This window comes from Elephantulus edwardii, unplaced genomic scaffold (assembly GCF_000299155.1).
Source record: "Elephantulus edwardii isolate Elephantulus edwardi_28Jun2011 unplaced genomic scaffold, EleEdw1.0 scaffold00151, whole genome shotgun sequence".
Classification (NCBI taxonomy): Eukaryota; Metazoa; Chordata; class Mammalia; order Macroscelidea; family Macroscelididae; genus Elephantulus; species Elephantulus edwardii.
Genome location: NW_006399901.1, coordinates 7,703,368 through 7,727,236, shown reverse-complemented (window position 1 = coordinate 7,727,236; position 23,869 = coordinate 7,703,368). Strand labels below are relative to the sequence as shown.

Genomic DNA, 23,869 nt, shown 5'->3' with positions numbered 1-23,869 from the left:
TATTAGGGCCCCCCAGGAGGTCTTGTTGACTTTGAACAAGAGTCTTAAATAAAAACAACCAAACAATCCACACAGATCCTCAACCAAAACATGAATACCATCTTACTGAATCCAGCTGCTTCATCCAACTCCAAAATGGAGACAAGGGCTTTGGCATTATATGTTGTTGTTAAGTGCCATGTAGACCAAACCTATAAACAAAAGAACTGTTGTCCTCCTTCTAAGTTCATAGCATTTTCACAGGCATGTTTAGGAAGTGGATGTCATTCCTTCTTCCAAGTCTGTCTTAATCAGTGAGTTCTACCAAACATTATCAATCATGTGTAACCACTGCGCCATTATGGCACACCATTTCATATCCTAGAAAGCAAAGTTACCTCAACACAGTGAATGGATAGAACAGTGCTGTACCACTTAGGAGAATGTTCATTTCAAAGACAATTAAAAACCAAATAAATTTTTAAAGACCCCATGGCCTGCATCGTGGGCTTATATTGGACATAAAAAGAGGTTTCCAGCCAACCAAATGCTCCACAGCCAGTCTCCAACCAGCACAGAGGGGAAAAAACAACACTGATTCCTTCCTCTAAGGCCACATGAGTTTCTAAAGTCCCCAAGTGAATTTTCAAAGACCCCATGGCCTGCATCCTGGGTTCTCATTGGCCAAAAAAAGTGTCTTCCAGCCAACCAAACACTCCGGAGCAATCCCCAGCCAGCACAGAAGAAAAAAAAAGTTTACTCTTGTAAGGCCATATGAGTTTCCAAAGACAGGGTTAACAACAGATAACGAAAAAAAAAAAATTTAAATCCACGTAATTAACATATTTTTATCCTGTTTAAATCTTAATCATCACTCTCATATTTGAAGAAGATTGTCAAGTTAGGGTATTAAAAACAGATGTGGAGGTAATATAAGATTTTTTTCTTTTAATTGTTCAAAATAAGTTTTTATTAAATAAGTTCATAATTAACACTTAAATAACAAAGAAAAGATAATGTACTAAGTTAATACATTGCTCAGTAAATGTAAAGTCGAACAACCTGGACCTGAAGCAGAGCGGGCACTGCTGAGGGTGTTCCTCAACTATGCACAGACTCTCTAGACAGTGAGAAGGTGTCCTCTCTAAGTGGCAGATGGGCTGAGTGTCCACACTGTCTTCACCCCAGGAGGGCTGGCTTTCCACCACGTCATCAAATAGCCCTGGATAGTACACAGTCCTACAGGCAATACTCCAGCTTACACAGGACTTTACACAGATGCTGCTCGGCCGGCCTAGCTCTCAGTCCCTCCAGCGGTGCCCACACTGGGCATTGCAGCACTTGTAGAAGGTGGTCATCGGCTCGTCAGCTGAGCGGGTCTGAAGTTGCATGAAGTAGGCACGGGGATGTTCACATTTGGGACATGACTCTGGCAATAAAAAAGAGAAGAAGTTTACATCACACACAACAATGCCCGTGATCAGGACACCAGAAGGAAGTGGGTGGCACTGAGGCCTGTGAAGACCTCTGTGGATCCTTTTCCTTGCCAAGGGTGATTTATTCCTTGGTGAAGGCGTGGACAGTGCAGGACTACATACACAAATGGTTGCATTATCCTCTCTGTGCTCTAACCACAGGAGATCAGGGGACCTGGAAAACTCTCCTGCCTCATCCTCTGGTCAGAGAGGTCTGGAGCGATAATCTAGAAGATGATTTTGGACCTGTATCTACAAATGTCTCTGGCAGGGGTATCACTTCATGAAAACAGGTTCTTGTCATTCTACTAAAACTCACCCTGAGCCACCCTCCCTACCCTGCTCAGGATTCACTTTGGCAGATTCCCCTCAGGCTGCTGGGCCCACGATCTCACCACACATCCTCTTCAAAGTGCCCCAAGACATGATTCCCCCCAAGATATTGTCACTCTGACAATGTGACAGTGCTCTCAGAACGTGCCATGCATTTCCACAGAAAGGTGGCAGAACTTGTATTCTAATCTTTAAGCTAACAGATCTAGATGTCCCTCTTTAAAGAAGAAAATGAAATAGGTGGCCTTAAGTTAGTGCATTTTCCTTTCCACAGCAGTTAGGTCTGGTCACAAGTAGCTCTCTCAGAAATAAATGAAATACACTTACTCTATCCACCTGGAAGTTTGATGGTCTTAGATATTTTTTTTAAGTTTACATTAAAATAAAGAGATCACATTTGTCCTTAACAATTTCTCCTTTTATTGCTACAATGACCACAGCTCTCATCTGTCAACTGCTTCCTGAACTCAAGGCCAAGAATCTAAAGTGGTCTATATGACTCCAAGGTTTATACCAATATTGTAGGTGTAACAAATATATTAGTAAAGGCTGAAAGCATGTAACTAAGTGTTGTACTTTTAGAAGCACATCCTAAGCACACTGTCACTGACCATGTGACACACAGATGCAACCAGCAGCCTTGCACTTCTCTACAGTGTGGTAACGGAAGTCACTCCTCACCTGCAGTGGAGTCAACATTCTCCCAGGCAGCTGCTCCTCCCAACACATCATCCACTTCTTTCAGCTTGGGATACTTCCGATTTGTCACCTGAGGAAAAAAAAAAGTCTTCAGACTCTCCAAGGAAGTGACTGGTACAAACCCTGAGTCATCAAACTACAAACAGCCCTTGAGTGTCTTCTCAGACTTCCCCCTGCCAACCAAGTGCCAGCTCTCGCAGGACAGCCCTGACACTCCGCTGGAACTCCGCTGGAACTCGATCTGAGATTAGGGTAACCACCAAGGGGAAAGAACAGTTTGAGCTACCACAGACCTGTGGTAGGATAGGAGGAATAAAACTGGGTTAGGGGGGCCCTCCTCCTCTCCTATCTCTCCAAGCCACTTGATAATTCAAGATGAAGAAACAAATAAATGAAAATCAAAGAGTACCACTTGGCCGGGGTAGCCCAGGCACTACCCACTCAAGCAGAGCAGGCTTTCAAAGAAAGTTACACTTGGCTTCTTCCTCAAGTTTCATAAGACAGTCTTGAAACATCAAGATTACAGAAGAATTCATTCTTCCCATAGTTTCAGGTGCTAAACACTCAACAATAGTTACACAACGGAGTGTTCTGCAAACACCTGAGTGGATGCAGCACTGACATACTCCATTTCTAAAAAGCACAGCGTTCAGGCTGTATTACCAAAGGAAATTACTAAAATTGTGTGCATTTATAATATAGCATACTCCAGGCCAGACTCAGGGATGCCAGAATCCATTCCAACTCCTTAACAACTCCAACTCGACGGCCCATCAAGCTTCCAACATTGTCAGTCTTTCTGGAAGCAATCTCATCTCTCCGGTGCAGCAGGATGTTGCTACGTGCCATCAAGTCAGAACCGACCCCAAGCTGAGCCTCCAGCAGGTATTGAGAGCAGAGTATTAATCGCAGTGGAGGAGATTGCCCATTCTTCTCCCACTGAGCAGCTGGTGGATTTGAACCACAGGCCTTCAGGACTGTAACAAAGCTTCTTGCCACTAGGCCACCAGAGCAGGACAGGTGGGTTAAAAGCACCCACTTTATGGTTAGCAGAGTTGTGCTTAACCACTGCACCACCAAGGGTGCTATTACAGAAGCTGCCTTCTTTACTAAACACGTATTCTACTGCAGGCTCCATTCCAGAGTATAGAAAATAACTTAATTGAGAAAACTCTGACTTCTGCTGTTTATGTTTTAGGATTAATAAAGAAGTCACTTGAGTAATATAGAGATGTCTGAAGACATTTCAGGGAGAAAAATGCAACAATAAATGACTGGAAACCCTAAGTCTCTGTAAACTTTCATTAAAATTAATTTTTAAAAAAATCCCCCCCCAAAAAAATCCCATAGTGAAAAAAAAAATGTCTGAAGGAAGTAGGTCCTTTTAAAAAACACAAAACAACTATGAGATCATCTCACCCCAGTAAGAATAGCAAAATTTAACAGAACAGCAAACAACAAATGCTGGAGAAGTTGCAGAGAAACAGGAACTTTTATTCACTGTTGGTGGGAGTGTAAAATGGTGCATCCACTACGGAAGGCTGTATGGTACTTTCTTAAAAAGTTGGGGAAAAAATATCATTTGACCCAACAACTCCACTACTGGGAATATACCCCAAAGAACTTTCACCCAAGCAGATATATGCACACCCATGTTTACTGCGGCTTTGTTCACAGTAACAAGGAGTTGGAAACAACCCAAGTGCCCATCAATGAACAAATGGATAGAAAAGCTGTGGTATACTCACACAATGGAATATTATGCAGCATTGAAAAACAAGGAACTCATGAAATATTATACAAAACGGGTGACTGTGGGAGCTCTGGTGGCCTAGTGGCTAGAAGCTGCACTGCAATCCCAGAGGTACATGGTGCAAATCCACCAGATGCTCTGCTGGAGCCAGAGAGTCAATCTCCTCCTGTACCAGTCAGATGTGATTTGACCGTACACACACAAAAAAGAAAATAAAAAAAAATTTTTAAAAAAAACCCAAAAAACAAAATGGGTGACTGTGGAGGACATTATGCTGAGTGAAATATCTCAGTCACAAATGGACAAATAATGCATAGTGCTACTGTTGTAAAATGGGACTGACATCGGGGTTGGGGAAAACTAAGAGGGAATAAATAATGTTTACCGCATTGAAATAGATGAGGGAGAGAACTGCTTAGGACGAATATATGATTAGGTATTACTGTTATGACCAGAGTCCAGAATGAAAAATGCATAGTGGAGTGAACTGGGGGGCGGGGGGGTAGGCACTGTAGAAAAAGTGATTTTTTTTTTTTACTTTTCAAAGAGAAAAGCGAACTGGGGGGTGGGGGGAGTGTGCAACAATGAATGAATGGTAATCCAAAGTCTCTGTAAACTTCCATCAAAATAAAAAAAATTTTTTTTAAAACCAAAAGCTAGCTACTAAGTGAATCAATTCATAGATAACCTGTGAGACAGTGCAGAAGCGCCCATAAAGTGTTCAAATTGTGATTTTTTTTTGGGGGGGGGGTAGAAGTAGACTCTATTGCAGTGCCGTGAAACCGGTTAGAAGCCCAATGCTTAATGTGCTGCGCCACCTGACCTACTCAATGACTGCTAAAAGAACAACTAGGAGATGGTGCGTCTCATACTTTGGGCATGTTGCTAGGAGAGGCTGTTCCTTGGAGAAGGAAGTCAGACTTGGAAAGGTGGAGGGTTGGGTCTGCGATGCAACACAAGATGGAATGACACAGTGGCTGCTGCGATGGGCTCAACTGTGTCTGAGATTGTGGATGGAACAAGATAGGACCGGGTTCAGATCTGTTGTTCACAGGGTCGCTATGAGTCGTACTCGACTCGCCGGCACCTAACAAGAGGAGGTAAAAATGGGGAGAGGGATGCACGTTTAAATAGTGCAATCATTTATGTAAAGAAAAGACTACCGAGCCATGTGGCTGTAGTCGCGTGGCAAGCCTAAGGACCGCGCCTGACCGAGCGCTGCAGGGGGGAAAGTAGAAGAGAGGAAGAAGGTTGGCCCAGAAGCCCTGCGGAAGCTTTTGGTTTTAAACCCGCCGGAGGCCAATGAAGTGGGGCCCTGATGCAGGGCATGCAGCCAGCCTTCTCCCGCGACAATTCTGGGACAACCGACGGGAAGCGCGGCTAGCTGAGAACAGAAAGCGGGAGGGTGTGGGACTCACCTTACGGGTGATGTTGTGCACGTAGGGGCAGGTGTTGCAGGCGAAGCGGTGGCAGCGCTGCCCCTCCTCCACGATGAGCCCATTCCCGCAGCCTGGGCAGAAGAGCAACATCGTAACCGAACTCAACCGATTCCCGGAAGGCTCTGCGGGCGCTTGGGTCTTAAAAGGAGGCCGGCGCTCGCCCCGCCTCGACCTTCCATTGGCTCACGCAGGATCTCACCAATAGACACCCTGGACTCGTTCTCCCATTAGGCTTTGCGACACGCTGTCACTCAATCCTAATTGGTCGTGGCTGCTCCCAAGCGCACTAGTAGGGATCCGGTTTCACTTGGCGTCGCACAGTATTCACTCATCTCTGCTCAGACCAACAAGCACGTTTGAGACCAGGACTGCAGCCTAGTCCTGGAGGGGGCGGAGGCCGAGGCAGAGCAGCGGCCGGAGATGCTGGTTGACGATGAAGACGATGATGAGACGCTGCCGCACTCAGAGGTGGTGGACGTGTTCCAAGAGGGTCTGGCCATGGTGGTACAGGACCCGCTGCTCTGCGATCTCCCAATCCAGGTGCGCTGCGAGGGGCGGCGGGACGCGGACTCTGTGGTCCTGTGCGCACTGAAGCCCCTAGCCTAGAGCAAACAAGACTGGCCCTTTGAGGGTCATGTTTCTTCATTTCACTTTTTCCTTAACCGCTGCCCACTTTGAACCTGCACCACTTTATAGTCTCAGAAACCCAATGAGAAATTAGCTTTGAGTTGGTTCCAACTAGATGAAAGTAAGAGAAACTGATTTGATTATAAATACCAAAATTCACCACCAGGGAGTTGGTTCTGACTCCTAGCGACACTCCATCAGGATTCTGATCTTTGGGAGTGGAGACTGTCCAACTTTCCCTTAACTGCTGACCTTTTAGCAGCCTGGCAAATTAAGCACTATCCCTCTGTTGTTGTTTTGTGCTATCAAGTCACTGTTGTTGTTATGTGCCGTCGAGTCGCTTGCGACTCATAGCGACTCTATGTACAAGAACTCTAAATCCTACTCTATCCTGTGCCAACCTCACTGTCGCTGACACACTTACTCCCACCACCCCAATCATTGAATCGATCCATCTCATCAAGGGTCTTCCTCTCCTGTGCTGTCCCTCCACTCTCCCAAACATGATGTCTCTCTCCAAGGACCAGTCCGTCCTTGCAACATGCCCAAAGTATGTCAGACGAATCCTTAGAATCCTTGACTCCAAGGAGCAGCCCGGCTTCACCCTCTCCAGGACAAACCTGTTTGTTCTCCTAGCAGTCCATGATATATTCAACACTCTTCTATAGTACCACAGCTCAAAGATATCAATTCTCTATCATCCCTAGTCACTGTCCAGCTCTCCGATGCACAGCACACAGTTGCAAAGACTATAGCTTGGATCAGGTGCACCTTAATCTCCAGCCTGTCAAGTCACTAGTGACCCTATTTACAATAGCTCTGAACTCTGCCCTGTCCTGAGCCTATCTCACTATCTCTGATACATCTAGTCCCATTACCCCAGTTACTGTGTCATTCTATCTCATCTAGGGTCCTTCTCTCCTGCGCTGTCCCCTCACTCTCCCAAGCATAAAGTCCTTCTGTCTGGGATCTTCCTCTCCGGCACTGTCCCCTCACTTTTCCAAGCATGAAGTCCTTCTCCTGGCCATGTGGCCCAAGTATGTGAGACAGAACTTCAAAATCCTTGCCTCCAAGAAGCAAGGATTTGACCCTCTCCAAGACAGACTATTCCCCTAGGACTCCATAATTATAGGTATGTTATTGTTGTTATGTACCATTGAGTCAGAACTGACCCATAGCCAGCCCTCCAGTGGGTTTTCAGAGTAAGGAAATGGAGATTGTACATCTTTCTTCTACTGAGCAGCTGGCAGATTAGAACTCTGTGCCTTTGGGCTAATGGTGCAATTCCTTATCGAAAAGCCACCAGCACTCCCTAATTAGGGGTCTAGGTGAGAACATTTCTTCTCTTTGCCAATCACACAAAACATGGGTACCCCTGTTTGGTCTTTGTCAGCTTGTATTGTTTGTTGTTTGGGGGACCATGAGAGGAGCACCTGGCCTTCATCTTTTCTAGGTAACTTTGGAAGAGGTCAATTCCCAGATAGCACTGGAGTATGGCCAGGCCATGACAGTCCGAGTGTGCAAGATGGACGGGGAGGTCATGCGTAAGTGATGCCTTACTCCACACAGCTGCCAGGGGTGTCAGGGCCATACTGCCCTTAGGCTCCCTACTGGCAGGCCCTTCCCATTTGTGTCCTGTTGCAGCTGTGGTGGTTGTACAGAATGCTACGGTCCTGGACCTAAAGAAGGCCATCCAGAGATATGTGCAGCTGCGGCAGGAGCGAGAAGGGGGCATTCAGCACATCAGCTGGTGAGTGGACCAAGATGAGCAGCAACTCCCAAGCCTATATGTACATACAACAGACATGGGCCCTCTGCTCTTCGGCCATGACTGAAGGGTGTGTGATCAGGCAGTTAGACCTTTTGTGGATTTTTTGTGAATTCTTGTCCTCCCTAAACATGCTATCTCTGTTCTGTCTCTGGTGCTGGAATCATTAGAGGTACTTGAAGTGGTCTCCCTGGTTATAAATAGCATAGTCTAGTCATGGCCACTCTTCTGTCACCTTCCTACTTGGCACTGGTGCATTTATGCACAGAGGGGTATCCCATGTGGCCTTTGCAACCTTTGTCTCCATGCAGCTGACTCAGGCCTAGTGTGCACGTCCTGTGGGAAGAGCCCTTGTTTCCCAAGTCTCCCTCTTGCAGGTCCTATGTGTGGAGGACGTACTATTTGACCTTCACAGGAGAGAAGCTCACAGACGACAAGAAGAAGCTCCGAGAGTAAGTCTCAGACATACCTTGAGCAGCTGGCAAAGGGTCTGCTTGCTGGCTCTGCCAGAGGGCAAGACTTCCTAAAATGTCCCTAGGTGTACTCCAGAGGAACCAGTCTCAGCCTACCCCACTGAAAAGATAGGCAGAGCCAGCTCCAGAGCCCTAGCTGTCATTGTGACCACATCAGGGTCCTTCTGCACAGGCTGGCTGGAGGGACAAGAGCTCTAGTGTTCCCCCCTCTTTTTTCATGAACTCCAGGTGAGAGTCACTTGTATTGGTCTATAGATCGGACACATCCTGCCTTTCTTTCTTTCTTTCAGCTATGGCATCCGGAATCGGGACGAGGTCTCCTTTATCAAAAAGCTGCGGCAAAAGTGAGTCCTGGTAAGGACAGAAGGATGGGGGCCAAGCCCCTTGAGGACACTGCCCTCGGCTACCTATGTCTTTCACCCAAAGCCACTTGCCACCTCACCTGACTGTTCTGCCTCCTTCCTCCACCATCTGGAATCAGCCGCTTCAGCTGAGGGCTCTTGGGGGAGCCTCACTCCCACTTACTAAGCACAGGTCTAACCCCCTCCTAAGGCCCAAATCTGACCACGTGTGTGCCATGCAGGGTCATGGGCATGTTTTTTTTACACAAAATAAACATGTTTGCTCTTTAGTTTGAAAACAGTCACAGTATCCTGGGCAGAAGGGATGGGTGATGCATGATTAGGGGTGTGAGAAGAGGGAGCAGGTTGGAAGAAGTAGACCCTGAAGTCCTACATGGCTGTGTCTATACCATGTGGTTGGTCACATGGTATCCCAGATTACACACTCTTCCTGCCGTGATCTCTACAGTAAAGGGAACAGATAGAATGGCTGTCTTTGTTCTGAGGACTAGGTCAGAATCCAGCCCTCAGAGCCTGCCTGGTGAAAATGGGAACAAAACTGCTGTTGGATGGGCTGAGGTCAACGTCATTGCTGGGGCACACCACCCCACTCCACCATCACCTGCCAAACACCAAAGAAGGGAAGCCTCACATACACCCAGCCAACAGCCTTTCCTGTAAAGTCACTCAGCCAAACCAAGGAGGAGGCAGCTATGATCAAAGTAATGGCAGCTAAAACGCTCCCGTTGGTTTACTAGCCACATGAGGTGGTTGTCAAGAAACTAGTTAGAAAGTGATTATGGACACTAGTGTAACAAACACAGCGGCATAAGGAGTCCAACAAAAGTGAACAAGGCACAGAGGTCTGAGTTCAGAAACACGAGGGTCCCGCCAGCAGGTGAGGGCAGGAATGGCCTTGGCGCCAGCTCCGGACCTGCTGGAGCATGGCCGCGGCCCCCAGGCCCCAGGCTAGCTAGTGCAGCTGGGCGTCCAGCTCGTACTTCTCGCAGAACTTGTCGGTGAAGGGAATGCAGGTGAGGAACTCACACCACTCACAGCGCACCGGGTAGAAGTAGAAGAGAACCACCAGACCGGCCAGCAGCCCCAGGAACACAGCCTGGAAGACGATGATCTGGCAGCGCTTGCGGTACAGGTCAAACTTGCCAAAGCTGATATAGGGCAAGAAGGCAAAGGAGAGGAAGAGGCCACTGACAAAGCCGGAGATGTGGGCAAAGTTGTCGATCCAAGGCAACAGCCCAAAGGCAAAAAGGAAGAGCACCACGGCCAGCAGCTTGAAGAAAGCCCGCCAGGGCCGAGCCAGGATCTGCCAACTCTGGAACAGCTCCACAAAGAGGCAGGCCAGGATGCCGAACTGCGAGCCAGCTGGGCCCACCTGTGGGACAGCAAGGCACCTGAGCAGACCCAGGCCTCATCTCATGTCCCACCTCCCTGGCCTGGAGCCTCTCACAATCAAGTCTGGGAAAGACCCCCAGAGGGCCCCGATCTTCTACTGGATGTGGAGTGTGGGCAGGGCAGCTCACCTCTGCCCGGTATGGTAGGAAAATGGCACTGGCCAGGTTGCCAGTGATGCCACTGAGCAGATAAATGATGGAGATGCGGTGCCAGCCCGCCAGCTTCTCCAGGTCCCGCAGGATGGTCATCTGGAAGCAGACAGACACCAGGCAGTGCAGGATCCTGAGTGGAGGAGGGGACAGTCAGCAGGGCTGGGAGGAGACTGCTCTCTTCACCTGACTGATCCCCTGCAAACCCTACCCTATCCAGCAAGTCACTTGCCCTGCGTGCAAGAAGAGGGACAACCACAGGCGGTAGAACTGGTCTGGCACCTCAGGGTTGAGGAAGGGCAGGAGGCCACACACGTCATCCATACAGTGTACCTGCACAGAGGAGCGGTCAGCACCCGTGTGAGGGCCGGGGGCTCACCCTCTGTCCCAAAACCTACCTGAGAGCACAGCGTGGCCTCCTCATGGAAGTACCCCCTCATGAAGTCACAGTATTCCCGGGAGGTAATCTCACACCTGAAAAGTCAGGCCAGTGGTAAGACCATGATCCCCACATCAGAGAGGAGCCACTGAGGCACCAGGGGCAGAGGTATACCCCACCCGCCCGCCTTTCATGGCCACAGAAGTCCAGACTTTCAGCTCCACTCCTCTCTAGAAATTCCATGCATATTGGTCCTGTACATACACCCATGTCACAGGCAAATTCTCATCCTGCAAGTTATGCACATATACACACAGGTGGCTATGAACACAAATGCATCACATCTGCGCTCAGATCTGCAACGCAGCTATACACTCACACTTGTATATACACACCCATGCACTCACACATACTGCCATCACGTAGCTCATTCTGCGTGTGTACACCCATGTATGTGAATACGCAGAGGCTCACACATGCACACAACCCACACGGACACTCCCTATAGACACATGTACGCACCTGCCCTTGGTGCCAATGCAGCAGGGACGGCCCGTGATGACACAGTCCATGTGGGGGTGGTTGGTGTGGTTCCCAGCGCTGCTTTTAGTGCAGATCTGGATCACAGATGGGGATGAGCTGGAGTTGGCTAAGGGCCTCCCCCAGCCCTAGGCCCCTCACCAAACTGGGGAAGACAGGCTTGTAGGTAGGAAACAGGCCTCCCTCAGCTTCAGGAAGGCTGCCACACCTAGGCCCCAACTGGCCTATCTCTGTTAAGACCATGCCACCTGACACCCATGTCTGTCTGCCTCACTCAGACCAGGGAGCCAAGATGGGGCCTTAGTGGTACTGCTGGTGGGTAAGGTGTGGCTCCCAACCCCTATACCAAAGGTGACACCCCAAGACCTCTACTCACTGGCCACTTGGTGATGTCATCAGGCCATTCATGGGGGTCCTCAGAGGAGGGCTCATCACACACTCTGCACAAGTACATCACTTGGTCACTTCTAACCCCAGACAGGCCCACCCTCCTGTGGGGTAGGTGGAGCCCTGGGGACTAACCTGGGGTCTTGGTGACAGACTGAGCCAAACTGCCTCTTGTGACCAGCAAGGTCTGGGGCACTGGGGTGGACAGGCCACTTAACCCAAACGGCCAATGTGGACTGTCAGAGAAACAGGGCTCAGAGTTAGAAAAACTGCTCAGTTCTCCCCTAGAGGGCAGCCTCGCACCCTCTGACCCTCCCCCCCCCCCACCTCTAGGGATTTATACTCTGGAATAAAACATGGTTTTAAAGTGGGAGAGCTTTTCGACAGCATGTGATAGATGAAAATCAGAAAACTGTCCAAAATCAGGGATCTGATATAGACTTTACACGTCAAAATCAAAATATGGTTGGATCTTTTAAATTAGGGGTGGGGGAATACTTAATGAAAAAATAATACATTTGTGCAAAGGAGGTGCATACACACAACTGGGATGCATGCTGAAAGGCAGATCCCAAATCGGAAGATGAACATTCAAGTGGTAATGATAAGGGGTGCACTGGAGAAGTTTGGGGAGCAAGGCGGGCGAGGCGCTGCACCATGAGGACGCAGAGCAGCGACAGGAAGGAGAACAGTGGCACACACCGAGCACTCCTCCTCCGAGGTCTGCACACAGCCAGAGCGGTCATTGCGCACACAGCAGGCGGAATGCCTCTCCCGCTCCCGAGCTGCCTGGATGAAGCTGTGCACCTGCGGGTCCTGGCGCATGCAGGGTGAGAACTTGGCGCCCAGGTGGATGAGGGCCTCCTGCAGGACAGCGAGTGGGACATGGAGCTGCAGCCAGGTCCCCGGAGCCCTGCCAGTCCTCCCGCTGGGCTCACTGCCCTCACCGAGCTGGGCCCAATCCAGAAGTTCTCCTGCTGCACGTACTTGACGTTCTCGTAGACGCCGCGGTTCCGCAGCACCTGTGTGAAGGATGGGGGCAGGTCAGGCACACCTATTGGGCCCTCACCTTCCAGGAGCCAGAAAGGGTTCAAAGTCCTGGCCCACATATCAGCTCAGGGGAAGCAAATCTCTCACCGAGTCTACGGTCTCATGCTGCGAGAAGCCCACTGGAGCGATGCCATAGATGCAGACGGCCAGGATGGTGACCAGTGAGTGCACGAAGGTGAGCCAGTAGGTGAAGAATGGCCTGGGGGGCGGAGCATCAGTGGACCCCGTCCATGCCCACCCTCGCCCCAGGCACCACCTCGTCTGTCCACCCAGCTACCTGTGGTCGTCCATGTCCTCGATCTGACGCTTGACGTAGCTGTCGATGCGCTTGCGGTAGGTGCGGTTGGTGAGCCGGCCCACCATGCCCAACCCGTACGGCCGCTTCTCCCGAGCAAAGAGCTTGCGCACTGGCACTGCGATCCGCTGGCCCCTCCGCGGCCCCGCCGTGCTCACCACCTCTTGCCGAAGCCTCACTTTGGGCTGGGGGACCGCAGAGCCACCGTCCTTCTGCTTCCGCCAGCCGCGCTCCAGAGGCCTAGGGGGTGCTGCTGTCAGTTCCAACCCGGCCCCCGTGTGTTCCTGTCCCCCTTCCCCCCCAGGACCGGAGAGCCTTCTCTCTGTCCTGCCTCTTCTGAATGTGAAGCAACAGCATGGGAAGGTCATGGAGGAGGGAACCAGAAGCCAGCTCAAGACCCCAAGTGTCAACTCAAGTTCTCACTGGTCATCTCCAGTGGCTGGTCCCTGGAACTGCGGGGTTCCCGCTTCTTCAGGGGGCAGCCAAAAGTGTCTGCACTCATTCTTGCCTCGCTGGCCATGATGGTCGGCTGGCTCCCAGTTACAACGCCTGTCCTTCCCTGGGCCTCCACGCAGCGCACAGCTCAGCAGGTTGTCTGAGGACCCCCAAAACTCACAGCATAAGATGGCTGCGCTCCAGCTCGCTGCGCTCCAGGGCCCCACCAGTGAGGTCCGCCTGCTCCGGGGCCTTCTCCCAGTCCTTGAGCGCCGCCTCCGACGGGGACTCAAACACCTCATCCGCGTAGGTGGACAGCTCCTCATGGAGGACCCCTTCCTGAACGAACACGCACGGTCAGGGCACGGAGGAGCAGAGTGGCACGGGCAGCACCTCCACAAGGTTCTTACCCGGGCAAAGAAGGACGTGTCCAGCTCGTCCGGGAAGTCAGCCGTGTCCTCCTCCAGGAAGCTGGCAGGAGTGAAGCTACGGCGCTGCGCCCTGCGTGCTGCGCCATCTCTCACCGAACGACCCTGCGTGAGGTTAAAATAAAAAACAAACTCACACTTTATTAACTCATCAGAGGCTGAAAATCGCATTGGGGAAAACTGGCCACCTTCCTCCCTCAGAGCAGCTAATTGATTCTAACTGCCAGAGAGGCAGTCACCTTTGGGTCAGAGGCACACCTCCCTACCTCTCCACTAGGCAGATAAGGGGGTGAAGGAAAATGGAGTTGGATGGGGGAAATACCCATCTTAGCTCCTCACCCAACCTCCTCACTTCTCACACATAACACACACACTGCACACCTTCATTAGCGCCGCCGCTGCCCGGAAGCTCATTTTGGCCACCGACTCTCGTTTCCGCCGCCGGGGAAGCCGGTTGAAGCCTGAACGGGAGCTGGAGAAGGAACAGAGGGAGGCTGCTCCCGGTGTGATGGGCGTGTGTGGGGCGCTCAGGCCATCTGAGGTATCCTCTGGCAAGCGGAAGGCTCTGCCCCTGGCCAGGGGGTCGATGATCTGCAGGGAGGGGAGATGGCTGAAGTCAGGGGCTTTAATGAGCACCGAGAAAAGTGCCTCAGTAGTATGGCCTGCTTAGACAAAGGTTAGCTGTGTGGGCCTCCTCTCTCCCATAGTGCAAGGGGGTCCCTCTCCCAATCAAAGGGCTTTTGGGTACACTCCCTGGACCCCGTGTCCTCCTTCAAGGCCCGTTCCTCTGTGCCTGCCCACCCCAGACCATGCACTTCAGCTAGCCTCCTTAGCCCCAGTGTGGAGTTCCACAGCCCAGAGGGGCTCTCCAGGGGGGCAGCAGCAGCGGGCCACACCTTCTGCATGCCCAGCTGGCACGGCCCCACGTACAGCGGGGGCGGCGTCTCGGTGCTGGCCAGTGAGACGTTGTCCTGGCTGGGCAGGTCCAGCTCCCGGATGACCTGGGGCTTCAGCTTCCCATAGCGCTGGCTGCAGTGTCGAATGCTCTTGCGTTGCCATTTCTGGGTGCTGTCACTGTCCTTGCTCACTCCAAACCAGTCAGCTGTGCCCCTGCCACATGAGGGCCTCAGTACTGGGCTGCCAGACCCCCCTCCCCAGGCCCCCAAGCCATCCTCTGGCCATGTGGCCTCACACCAAGTCTGACCACTCTTGGGACAGAGGCCAAGGGAACAGTCTAATTAAAAGGAGTGAAGTGTGAGTTCAAGCCGGGGTTACTCCACTAAGCAGCAGCCGATTCTCAATTCCTACTAGCAGGCAGACCTTGTACAGTTATGCATGTCAATGAATCCTTACTCATCCTGAGACAGAGAGTTGCTGGGGACCCAGGCCTTAGATCGGCCTGAGGACCCAGCCCAGACAGCAGCCAAGACCAAAAACATCACAAACTCGGACAGCAGCCGCTGCAGCCTGGGAAGGCTGCCCACACCACTCAGACATGCAAACGGAAACACCTGTAGTTAAGGATCCCAGGGCCCTCCAGCCATGTCAGCAGTTCCCAATAGCTACACACCATGCACACTTCAGTACAGCATGCCCTGCGGTACCTGAGCAGGGACCGAGAAAGAGACCGGCGCTGCAGGAGGGCCCTACGCGCAGCCCGGGGACCCCAGACCGGCAGAGTGTGGACACGCTCAAAGCGCACCTGTCGGCTGCTGGGAGGAGTCCCAGTAGTGGAGGTGGGGGAGACAGAGAAGAGCATGCACTGAGGGGAGCAGAAGAGGAGGGGCGCAGTGGGTGCTGGAGGAGAAGAACTGGGTGAGCCTGTCTCCACCAGCTGCCTACCCCAGAGAGTGCTACCTGCGGATGGTCTGTGTGATGGACGCCTGGCGGTGCAGCATAGGCCTCCGGGGCTCCGGGTGGGGCGAGGGCATGCGGGCGGTCTCTGCTGGTAGGCTCACACTCCTTAGGAAAATCTGGCGCCTCAGAGGCTGGGAAAGGGGTCAGGATGAAGGGCTGCAGTGGGGGAGAGGGGAGCACCCCAGCCCCTTATGGCCCAGGCTTACCTGCAGAAAGTTGGGCTCCTCCATGGCCGGGGCCGCCACAGCCGGGATGTCCAGCTTCAGCCACGGTGGCTTCTTTCGCTGCAGGCTGCTGGTGCTGTCCCTTCGAGCCTCACTCATGGTTTCAGTGAACTGGGGGGCGTATGTGGCAAGCCTGGGGCACAGGGTGCACAAGGCTCAGGAAGGACATCGGAACTCTGACTACTGAAGCTTGAGAGGGATGGAGGGAGAGGAGCATTGATTCCCAGGAGAACAGGACTTCTGCGGAGCCCAGCTACTCTCTGTCAGGTCCAAGACCACGTGGCATGGCATAGCTGACCACATGCTATGAACCAGACTTTGTTCCCACGTGTTTGCAACATACGGTTGGCCAAAACAGCAGAACCAAAACACCCACTCCTAGCGACCCTTGAGACGGAACAGAGCTGTCCCTAATTGTTTCTGAGGCTGTAAATCTTTACAGAAGAGCAGAATGTCTGCCTCATGTTCCTCCAGGAGTGTTTTAGATAAAACTGCATTTGTTAATATTATGTTCAGAACCTCAGCAAACCAATTCGGTGCTGAAGGCAGGCCCTGAAGACGAGGGCGTGGCCCACGAGGGCGGTGACAGGCAGGGCGTGGCCTCCCAGACAGCGCAGCAGGTGGAGGCACAGACTCACTCAGAGTTCGCCCGCGGAGCCACTAGGGTGCAGATCCCTCCACTACCACCAGGAGGCGCCCAGCAAGGGCAGCGCATCCTCCTCACTCCATCGGCCCAGACCCAGCCAAACACGTCACCCAGTCACACACCCCTATCCTGTTCCAGCCTCCGGGCATCTCAGGCCCCTCACCCCCGCACAGGTGACTACAACAATTACAGTGAGGTCTCTTACTGAGACACACACCCCCCACCAAGGCCATGTGTGTGCTGTGGAGCCTCCTGGGTAAATGCCAGGCATTGGACAGAACTGAGACTTCCTTAGTGGTTCAGTGGCTTCACTGTGTTCAAGTTGCCTGAGACAGGTGGGCAGGGCCTCCACTGAGCCTTGATCCCACAGCCCAGGCCTCCCCAAAAGAAACATGTGACACAGCCCTAAAAAGCCACTAGGGCTTTGTGAAGTGCAGAGGTGAGGAGGGGCTGTTCGCTGCTGGGGATCACAGACAAGGAGCTGCCAGCCACCCCTTAGGGCTTTCAAGTCTCCAGACTCAAACCCACAGGGCCTCTCCTTGTTCACATCTCCTCTTGCCTTAGGGCCTTGTCTCTGCTACACCCCTGCACACACCAAGGGCTCCCTGATCCTAGAGGGCTGGGCAAGAGAGGCTCCAAAAGGAGATGACACTTCCTGCGGCCTGGGAGGAGAAGCTGACTGGCGTGGTGATCGGCGGGGGGGGGGGGGAGCGCATGGGGAGCTCTCAGAGAACACTGAGAGGATCTGGGGTTGCAGGGAATCAGTGTCTGGTACAGCCCAGAAGGCAAGGCCCTGCCTGCACCCATACTATGCCTCTTCCCCACCCTCATAATCCTGGAGGAGTGGCAGGATTTGTGGGGACTGGTCAGCTCCACCCCTGTGTGTCCAGCTCCCCAATCTGGTCCCCGTGTGGGTGGATTTTGTGGAGGTGGGGTCGCAGTAACAGAGTGGGCTGCAAGCAGGCGGGGGGAGGCCCAAGTGGACAAAAGGGCTGGGCTGCAAGGGCGCTGCCCGAGGGACAGTAGGCTCAGTGTCCGTCTCCTTCTGCCACAGTAGAGTCTTGTTTCAGGCAGGCTTTTGTGGGGAATTCCAGCCGGATCACCACAGCACCAGAGCCATGAGGCCACAGGCTGCTGACCCATCAGGGCAGGGACGCACAGCTCACCCCCACCAACCCCTGCCACCAGCTAGCCTGCCTCAGAGGCTGAGGAGGGTGTGTGTGCAGGGAATGAATGCTAAGGTGTAGCCCAGTCCATGGAGGCATGGAACTGTGAGTACAGGGGGCTCTGATAACATGGAGTGCAGAGAAAAGGCCCCAAGCCTAGGGACCGCAAGGTCTCAGGCTGTGACACAAGGCTTTGTGTGAGAAAGTCAGCCCTGAGTGGACTAACTCAGAAAGGGTTACTGCAGCCATGAGGTCAGTACCTGAGGGCAAGGAAAGGGTACAGTGGATAGGACCATTCAAGTAGATTGTGTAGAGAATGAACCCAAACAGCAACACACAACACCACCTTGGCCCTCAGACACCCGTGGGGTTCTTGGCCTGCTTGCCACAGGTGCCTCCCATAGGTGCCAGTAAACCCAGTAAACTGACAGCAGAAAGGCTAGGGCTGACTGTGGGTGCTGGAAGAGGGGTGGAGACAGGGGCAGGGCCAGGGTGACAGGTGTGAACCCAGGGGAGGCCCAGGGAATGGGATCCTCCACTTCATGTCTAAGAGGCAGGTGCTGGGATAGGCAAGTCCTGTCCTGTCCCCTCATAGGTAGAAGCTGCCACCCAGGGTTCCAGCCTTCCCACAGGGCGATTCCCCAGGGGTGGCTAGAGGCCGAGTGGATGGCCCAGCCCCAGGGGACCGTCTGCTATGCCACTGAGGTCAGATAGAGTGATGGCCCCACCCCAGGACACTTGCCCAGACATGTCCTCAGTTCACCCAAGCTGTCCCCAGAGGGGCTAATTCCTTGGGTCACCTCGCTTGCACCCCATCTCTATCTAATCTTGACTTCTATTTAATGCCTGATCTGACCCCCAGCCCTGGCTCCCCTTTCGGGTGGAGCCCAGGCCTTCACCCAATTGCTGTGCAGCTGAGGAAAGTTCACGGATCTCGCTGAGCCTCAGTCTCCTCACCTATAAATGGCATTTTGGGGGGGGGGGGGGGGTAGAGGGAGTTAAGATGCCCTCTGCGAAACTTTGTCTCATTTTCTTTGGTCATCTTTGGCCTCTCCTCGGAGAGGAGCATCATTCTTGGAAAGGTGGAGGGTCAATGAAAGAGAGGGAGACCCTCTACAAGATGGATTGACACAGTGACTGCAGCAATGGGCTCAAATGTGTCAGAGACATTGAGGATGGCAAAGGTTAGGACAGCGTTCAGATAAATCTGTGGTTCACTATGAGTCATACTTGACTTGACAGCACCTAACAACAACTGTAAACACCTAACCCCAACCCAGTGCCATGGAGACCGTGTAAGAACTGCCCCAGAGAGTTTAGGATGGTGGAAGTCTTTATGGAAACAAACTGCCTCATTGCTATCCTGAGGAGCAGCTGATGGGCTCCGACTTTATAGTAGCCAAATGCTTTAAATGCCGATCTCCCTTTTGCCAACCTGATTTCATTCAAATGAACTAGGAACCCTAAAAGAGGGTCACGTCTGCTGTTCTGAGCAGAGGATGCACCAGCTAGGAGGAGGGGCAAGTCACTAACCACCCTACCCACAAGGACCCAGAGGTCTAGAAGGTCAGAATGGAGACCCCTGACCTCCATGAGGGCCTATCTGAAGGGCAGGATCCTGCCCAGGCCTCATAGCCAGCAAAGCAAGGAAGTGGGGCTAGGACTCCAGGGCAGATTCCGGGAGGCCAGCCCTCTGAGATGCTTTGGATACCCAGTCTAAAGTGTGGCTAAGCTCTGGGGCTACATGAAAGCTGGATCAGGTCTGGAAGCATCTTGACTGTGCACATAATTGCTCTCTCTTGGGGGGCCCTAACAAGATCCAGTCCTTACAATGGCCTCAGCCCTTACCCTGCCTGACCCAGGTGAAACTACACTGACCCTAAAGGGATCATGTCTGTAAGGAACACAAGTCACAGACTTCCCATAGGGGGTAAAAGCTTGATGCTATATTCTCCTGGGGTCTGAGTGAAAAGAACACTATTTGCTGGTACTGCAGACCCCCAGACTGCCTGGGCTACTCAGTCTCAGGCCCCCTGCCTCCCCACTCTTGCCACTTTCTATCAGGGACATCTCAGTTGAGAAGGCCAGGCCCAGCAAGCAGGCCTGTCTCCAGCCAAAGCAAGGAATTCGAGCTGAGAGACAAAGCTGTTACAGATACAGAGTAAGGGCAGAGGAGTAACCAGAGCCAGTGAGGGGTGTCTCACATCTCAGGGAGGGGACTGAGGCCCCACAGGAGCAACTGAGGACCCACTGGGGCTGGGAAGATCGTGGTATGAAGGCAGTAGGGAACCAATGGGGCTCCAATAAACCAAGCACCCCTCAGCCTCCTCCCCAAGGCAGGGGAGAGTGCCTAAAAGCTTCAGGGTGCTCGAGGAGGGTAGTGGTTGATGAGGCCATCAATCTGCCTGTATGACAGCAGGGTCTGGGCAACTGAAGGAGACTGAGTGGATGTGGTGTTTGGAGGGGACCCTCTACCCTCATCTGTGCTTTCAGTCTGAGGCCAGCAGTCCCAGTGCCCTACTCACTCCAGCTGCGGCTCCAGAGACTGATTTCGTGAGAGTAGTTTCCACCTCAGGGAACCCCCCTCACCCCACAGACAGGTCCTGAGACTCCCAGTTGCCTCACAAGTTTAATACTGAGGACCAGGGGGCTGGCTCCTGGGGGTGGGGAGATCCCAGCAGGGGCTGCCCCAGCATCAGCCTCCTTCAAGCTGAGCCAAACCTGAAAAGCCAGTTTCATCTTCAAATCTGCTGTCTCCGCCAGGAAGTCCCAAGGTAGGGGGAAATGGGTTCCCACGAGGGGGTTGGGGCCTCCAGGACCAGGCTCCACCCACCCAGGCAGACACACGGATACACAGCTGCACGACTGGAGGGCCGGACCATCCTGGTCAGCACTATCTGGACGCAGGCCTGGCACGAGTTGGGGTCCCAAAGACATGCCCCCAGCAGAACAAACAGCCGGCCAACGGGGTCCAGCTGTCTGCTTGACACAGGGTTGTCTACAAAGCACTGGGCAGTGTGACCTAAGGCTCAGGCAGGGCATGCTGCCAGTGGTCTGGACGGAAGGGTCTGGGGAGGTGCTCCAGGCGCCTGCGTTTGGTGTTGACAGATGGGGGCAGGGGCTGAGGCCGGAAGGCAGGTCCACTCCCCCAGCCTGGGTGGCCCTCCTCTTGCTAGATACTCTTCTCTCAGTTGATCCCGGAAAGTTCCACCCTCTAAACTGGAGTTTCAACCAGGAGACGCCGCCCGCTGCGGCCGGAAGGGAAACGGGGGGGGGGGGGGTGGTGTTGAGGGGTGCCAGCAATGTTGGGACATCCCCCGGCTCCGATCCCTCCCGCTGCCCAGGACCCTCAGCTGTTGGGCGGGGGCAGGAGCCGAGCTGTCCGGCCCGGTCAGGCCGCTGGGACGTGCTAATCCGGCCAAAGGCTATTTTTGCGGCGCGCCGGTCCGGGAGGAATCCAGCGAGGCTGGGCCGCCTCCGCGGGCTGCTGGGGAACTCCAGGAGGAAAGTCTGCGCTGGCCGGGTGGGGACTCGCCGCAGTTCGTACCCCGGATCCTGGCCCGGACCCCAGGCCCAGTCCCAGACCCCCGATCTCCGACCCCGGGCCCAGGATTCTGAATCTTGGATCTCGGACCCGGCCCAGCCCTCTGCGCTCGGAGCCACCTCGGGACCGCGCGGGGCGGAGGACCGGCCCCGCGCGGAGAGGGTGCAGCCCCGGATCCCGCTCGGCCGCCCGCCCCGCAGAGTCTCGCCGCACACTCACCGCCGCCGCCGGGGGTCTTGGATCCTGGGAGGGGCCGCCGCCGGCCGGGAGGGCGCCCGCGCCGAGTCCCCGCCCGCGCTCCCGTCCGCCCGCCCGGGAATGCCATGGAGCGAGGGGCGTGCGCGCCGGGGGCGGGCCCGGCCGGAGGGGGCGGCCTCGCTGACTCAAGATTCAGGAATGCGGGAGGGCGCACCCCCCAACCCCTGTCACCACCTCGAAGAAGGCTGCCGGCCTGCAGTGGAGGGACCCACAGGTCCACCTGTAGCTGGGGCGGGGATCACCTGGGAGGAAAGGTCTGGTGGCTCAAAATCCAAGTTCTCTCCAACTTCAAGTCAATCTCACCCTCTGATCTGCGGACACAAACCTGGTGGCAAGGGGAAGGGATTGATTGAGTCTCCTCTATACGCAGTACACTGACAAGTCCCCACCTTGTTCCACACAACCCAGCCCCATACGAACACGCGTACGGGAACACTCACCTACACAACTACACACACAGGCTCACGCTCATGCGTTCACTCACTTGCACATACTCACATAGCACTCACACCTGCACATGCTTGTACATGCACTCACACCTGCACACCATAATCACACACATGTGCACTCACACCTGAACACTGTAATCGCACATGCGCATGTGCACTCACCTGCACACTGTAATCACACACGTGCACACACGCTTGCACATAGCAATTGCACACATACGTGCATCACACCTGCACACGTACACTCACACCCGCACACAGTAATTGCACAGGCTCACGTGCATGATCACCTGCACGCGGTAATTGCACACACCTGTGCATCACGCCTGCACGCAATAATTGTGCACACACACGTACACTCCTGCACACAGTAATCACAGTAGGTGTACACGTAGTACACCTACTCACTTCTGCACACACACACACTCCTACACTCATGCCTGTGCACAGTATTCACTCATGTACACACATACCTGCACACCCGCTCACATCTACTCCCAGTACTGTGACTCTTGTGTTTACCTCAACACGCAGTCATGCATCTGCGCATAGACACACACACAGTTCACACACAAGTGTGAAAGTGGCCCTGACTCTCCACTCCCAGGGCACAGAATCACACATGTCCCTTCCTCCCCTGGAAGTCTTCACATGTCCCTGGAATTGTCACGGGATGTGCTGGATGTGATGAAGACTGTGATGGCCAGGTGTGGTTCCAGCCCAGGTGCACAGAACAGTGTGAACAAGTGCCAGGCAGAAGTGCAAGCTATGTGCAGTCCATTCAAGGGGGCCTCGCCTGGGGCATGGACTTACTCTGAGTTGTGGATACAGGGCCACCTTTCCTGCTTCTGACAACATGGGAGGTTCACAATCAGGTGGCAGTGATGGACATCCACTGGTCACAGGGTGGGGCCTGTTTTCTCATGGGCAAATGGACATGGTGGTGCTGCACTCAGGACATATCCACAGCTGAGCCTGACCTCCGTGATAAAAATTCAAGGCATTCAGGGGTGACTACCAGCCATGAGAAACTGCTCCTGTGGTCCCAGGTGCTACCCTCTCATGCCAGGCTCTTGGCCAGAGGCAGGACAATCCCCATGCTAAGCATTTTCAGTCCTGCCAAGGATGATCTTCCACGTGGCCTGGATGCCCAGACAGGCGGCAGACAGAGCGGGCTGGCTGGTGGTTCCAGTTCACCATGGCCAGGGCTCACCTCCAAGGCCACAGGCTGGCCTCCAGCAGGGCCCGTCCATGAGGAGACTGAAGCATCAGCCTCACTGGAGGTTGGTGGGGTCCTCAGTGGAGGTCTGCTTGGCACCCTCACCAGGAAGGAGGTATACGTGTCCAGAGAGTGGCAGAAGTCACCCAAGTTGATTTGAGGGTGTCCAAAGGAACACCTGATCCCTTGACATCCCCCCCCCCGGAACTGCACCCCTGCATACATCCTCTGTCTGGCTCTCCCTGAGCGGGGATTCAAGGAGCAAATGGAGGTCTGAGCCCAGTAAACACAGACACACATATGCATAGGCATTTGTGCTGTCTCATAGCTGCCCCATAGGTACCCAAGTTCTGGTGGAGGTACCCCAACTTGGACACGTGCCCATTTCTCTGTTCTCACTTCTGAGACCCCGGAAACATGGTCCTATGAGACAAGAGGGACCACCCCTGAGTTCTTGGGGCTTATTCAAGGATAGTTGTTGTTGTTATGTGCCATCGAGTCGCTTGCAACTCATAGCGACCCTATGTACGAGAGCTCTAAATG

At 53.6% G+C, this 23,869-nt stretch overlaps 4 protein-coding genes across 4 annotated transcripts in view; 2 read left to right on the top strand and 2 right to left on the bottom strand.

Moving 5' to 3' along the window:
• Nucleotides 1–1,259: 1,259 nt before the first annotated feature.
• Nucleotides 1,260–5,771, bottom strand: POLR3K (polymerase (RNA) III (DNA directed) polypeptide K, 12.3 kDa). The gene is made up of 3 exons (XM_006894870.1): nt 5,658–5,771; nt 2,469–2,556; nt 1,260–1,408 (listed from the first exon to the last, which is right to left on the bottom strand). The coding sequence occupies exons 1-3, from the start codon at nt 5,766–5,768 to the stop codon at nt 1,281–1,283; spliced, it is 327 nt and encodes a 108-aa protein (XP_006894932.1). The 5' UTR covers nt 5,769–5,771; the 3' UTR covers nt 1,260–1,280.
• A 342-nt stretch (nt 5,772–6,113) lies between these two features.
• Nucleotides 6,114–8,894, top strand: SNRNP25 (small nuclear ribonucleoprotein 25kDa (U11/U12)). The gene is made up of 5 exons (XM_006894869.1): nt 6,114–6,218; nt 7,759–7,849; nt 7,950–8,055; nt 8,451–8,525; nt 8,837–8,894. The coding sequence occupies exons 1-5, from the start codon at nt 6,177–6,179 to the stop codon at nt 8,892–8,894; spliced, it is 372 nt and encodes a 123-aa protein (XP_006894931.1). The 5' UTR covers nt 6,114–6,176.
• Nucleotides 8,895–9,604: 710 nt separating this feature from the next.
• Nucleotides 9,605–16,143, bottom strand: RHBDF1 (rhomboid 5 homolog 1 (Drosophila)). The gene is made up of 17 exons (XM_006894868.1): nt 16,027–16,143; nt 15,821–15,951; nt 14,860–15,073; nt 14,345–14,554; nt 13,946–14,068; nt 13,717–13,874; nt 13,083–13,340; nt 12,893–13,004; nt 12,703–12,777; nt 12,458–12,619; nt 11,891–11,991; nt 11,745–11,808; nt 11,351–11,445; nt 10,848–10,923; nt 10,682–10,782; nt 10,429–10,582; nt 9,605–10,280 (listed from the first exon to the last, which is right to left on the bottom strand). Exons 1-17 carry the CDS (start codon nt 16,141–16,143, stop codon nt 9,861–9,863), a joined length of 2,571 nt encoding a protein of 856 aa, XP_006894930.1. The 3' UTR covers nt 9,605–9,860.
• A 4,753-nt stretch (nt 16,144–20,896) lies between these two features.
• LOC102847768 overlaps nt 20,897–23,869 on the top strand; it is a 32,594-nt gene continuing 29,621 nt past the window's right edge. The window contains exon 1 of the mRNA XM_006894910.1: nt 20,897–21,912. Coding sequence (XP_006894972.1) covers nt 20,897–21,912 — 1,016 coding nt within the window. The remainder of the gene's footprint in view (nt 21,913–23,869) is intronic.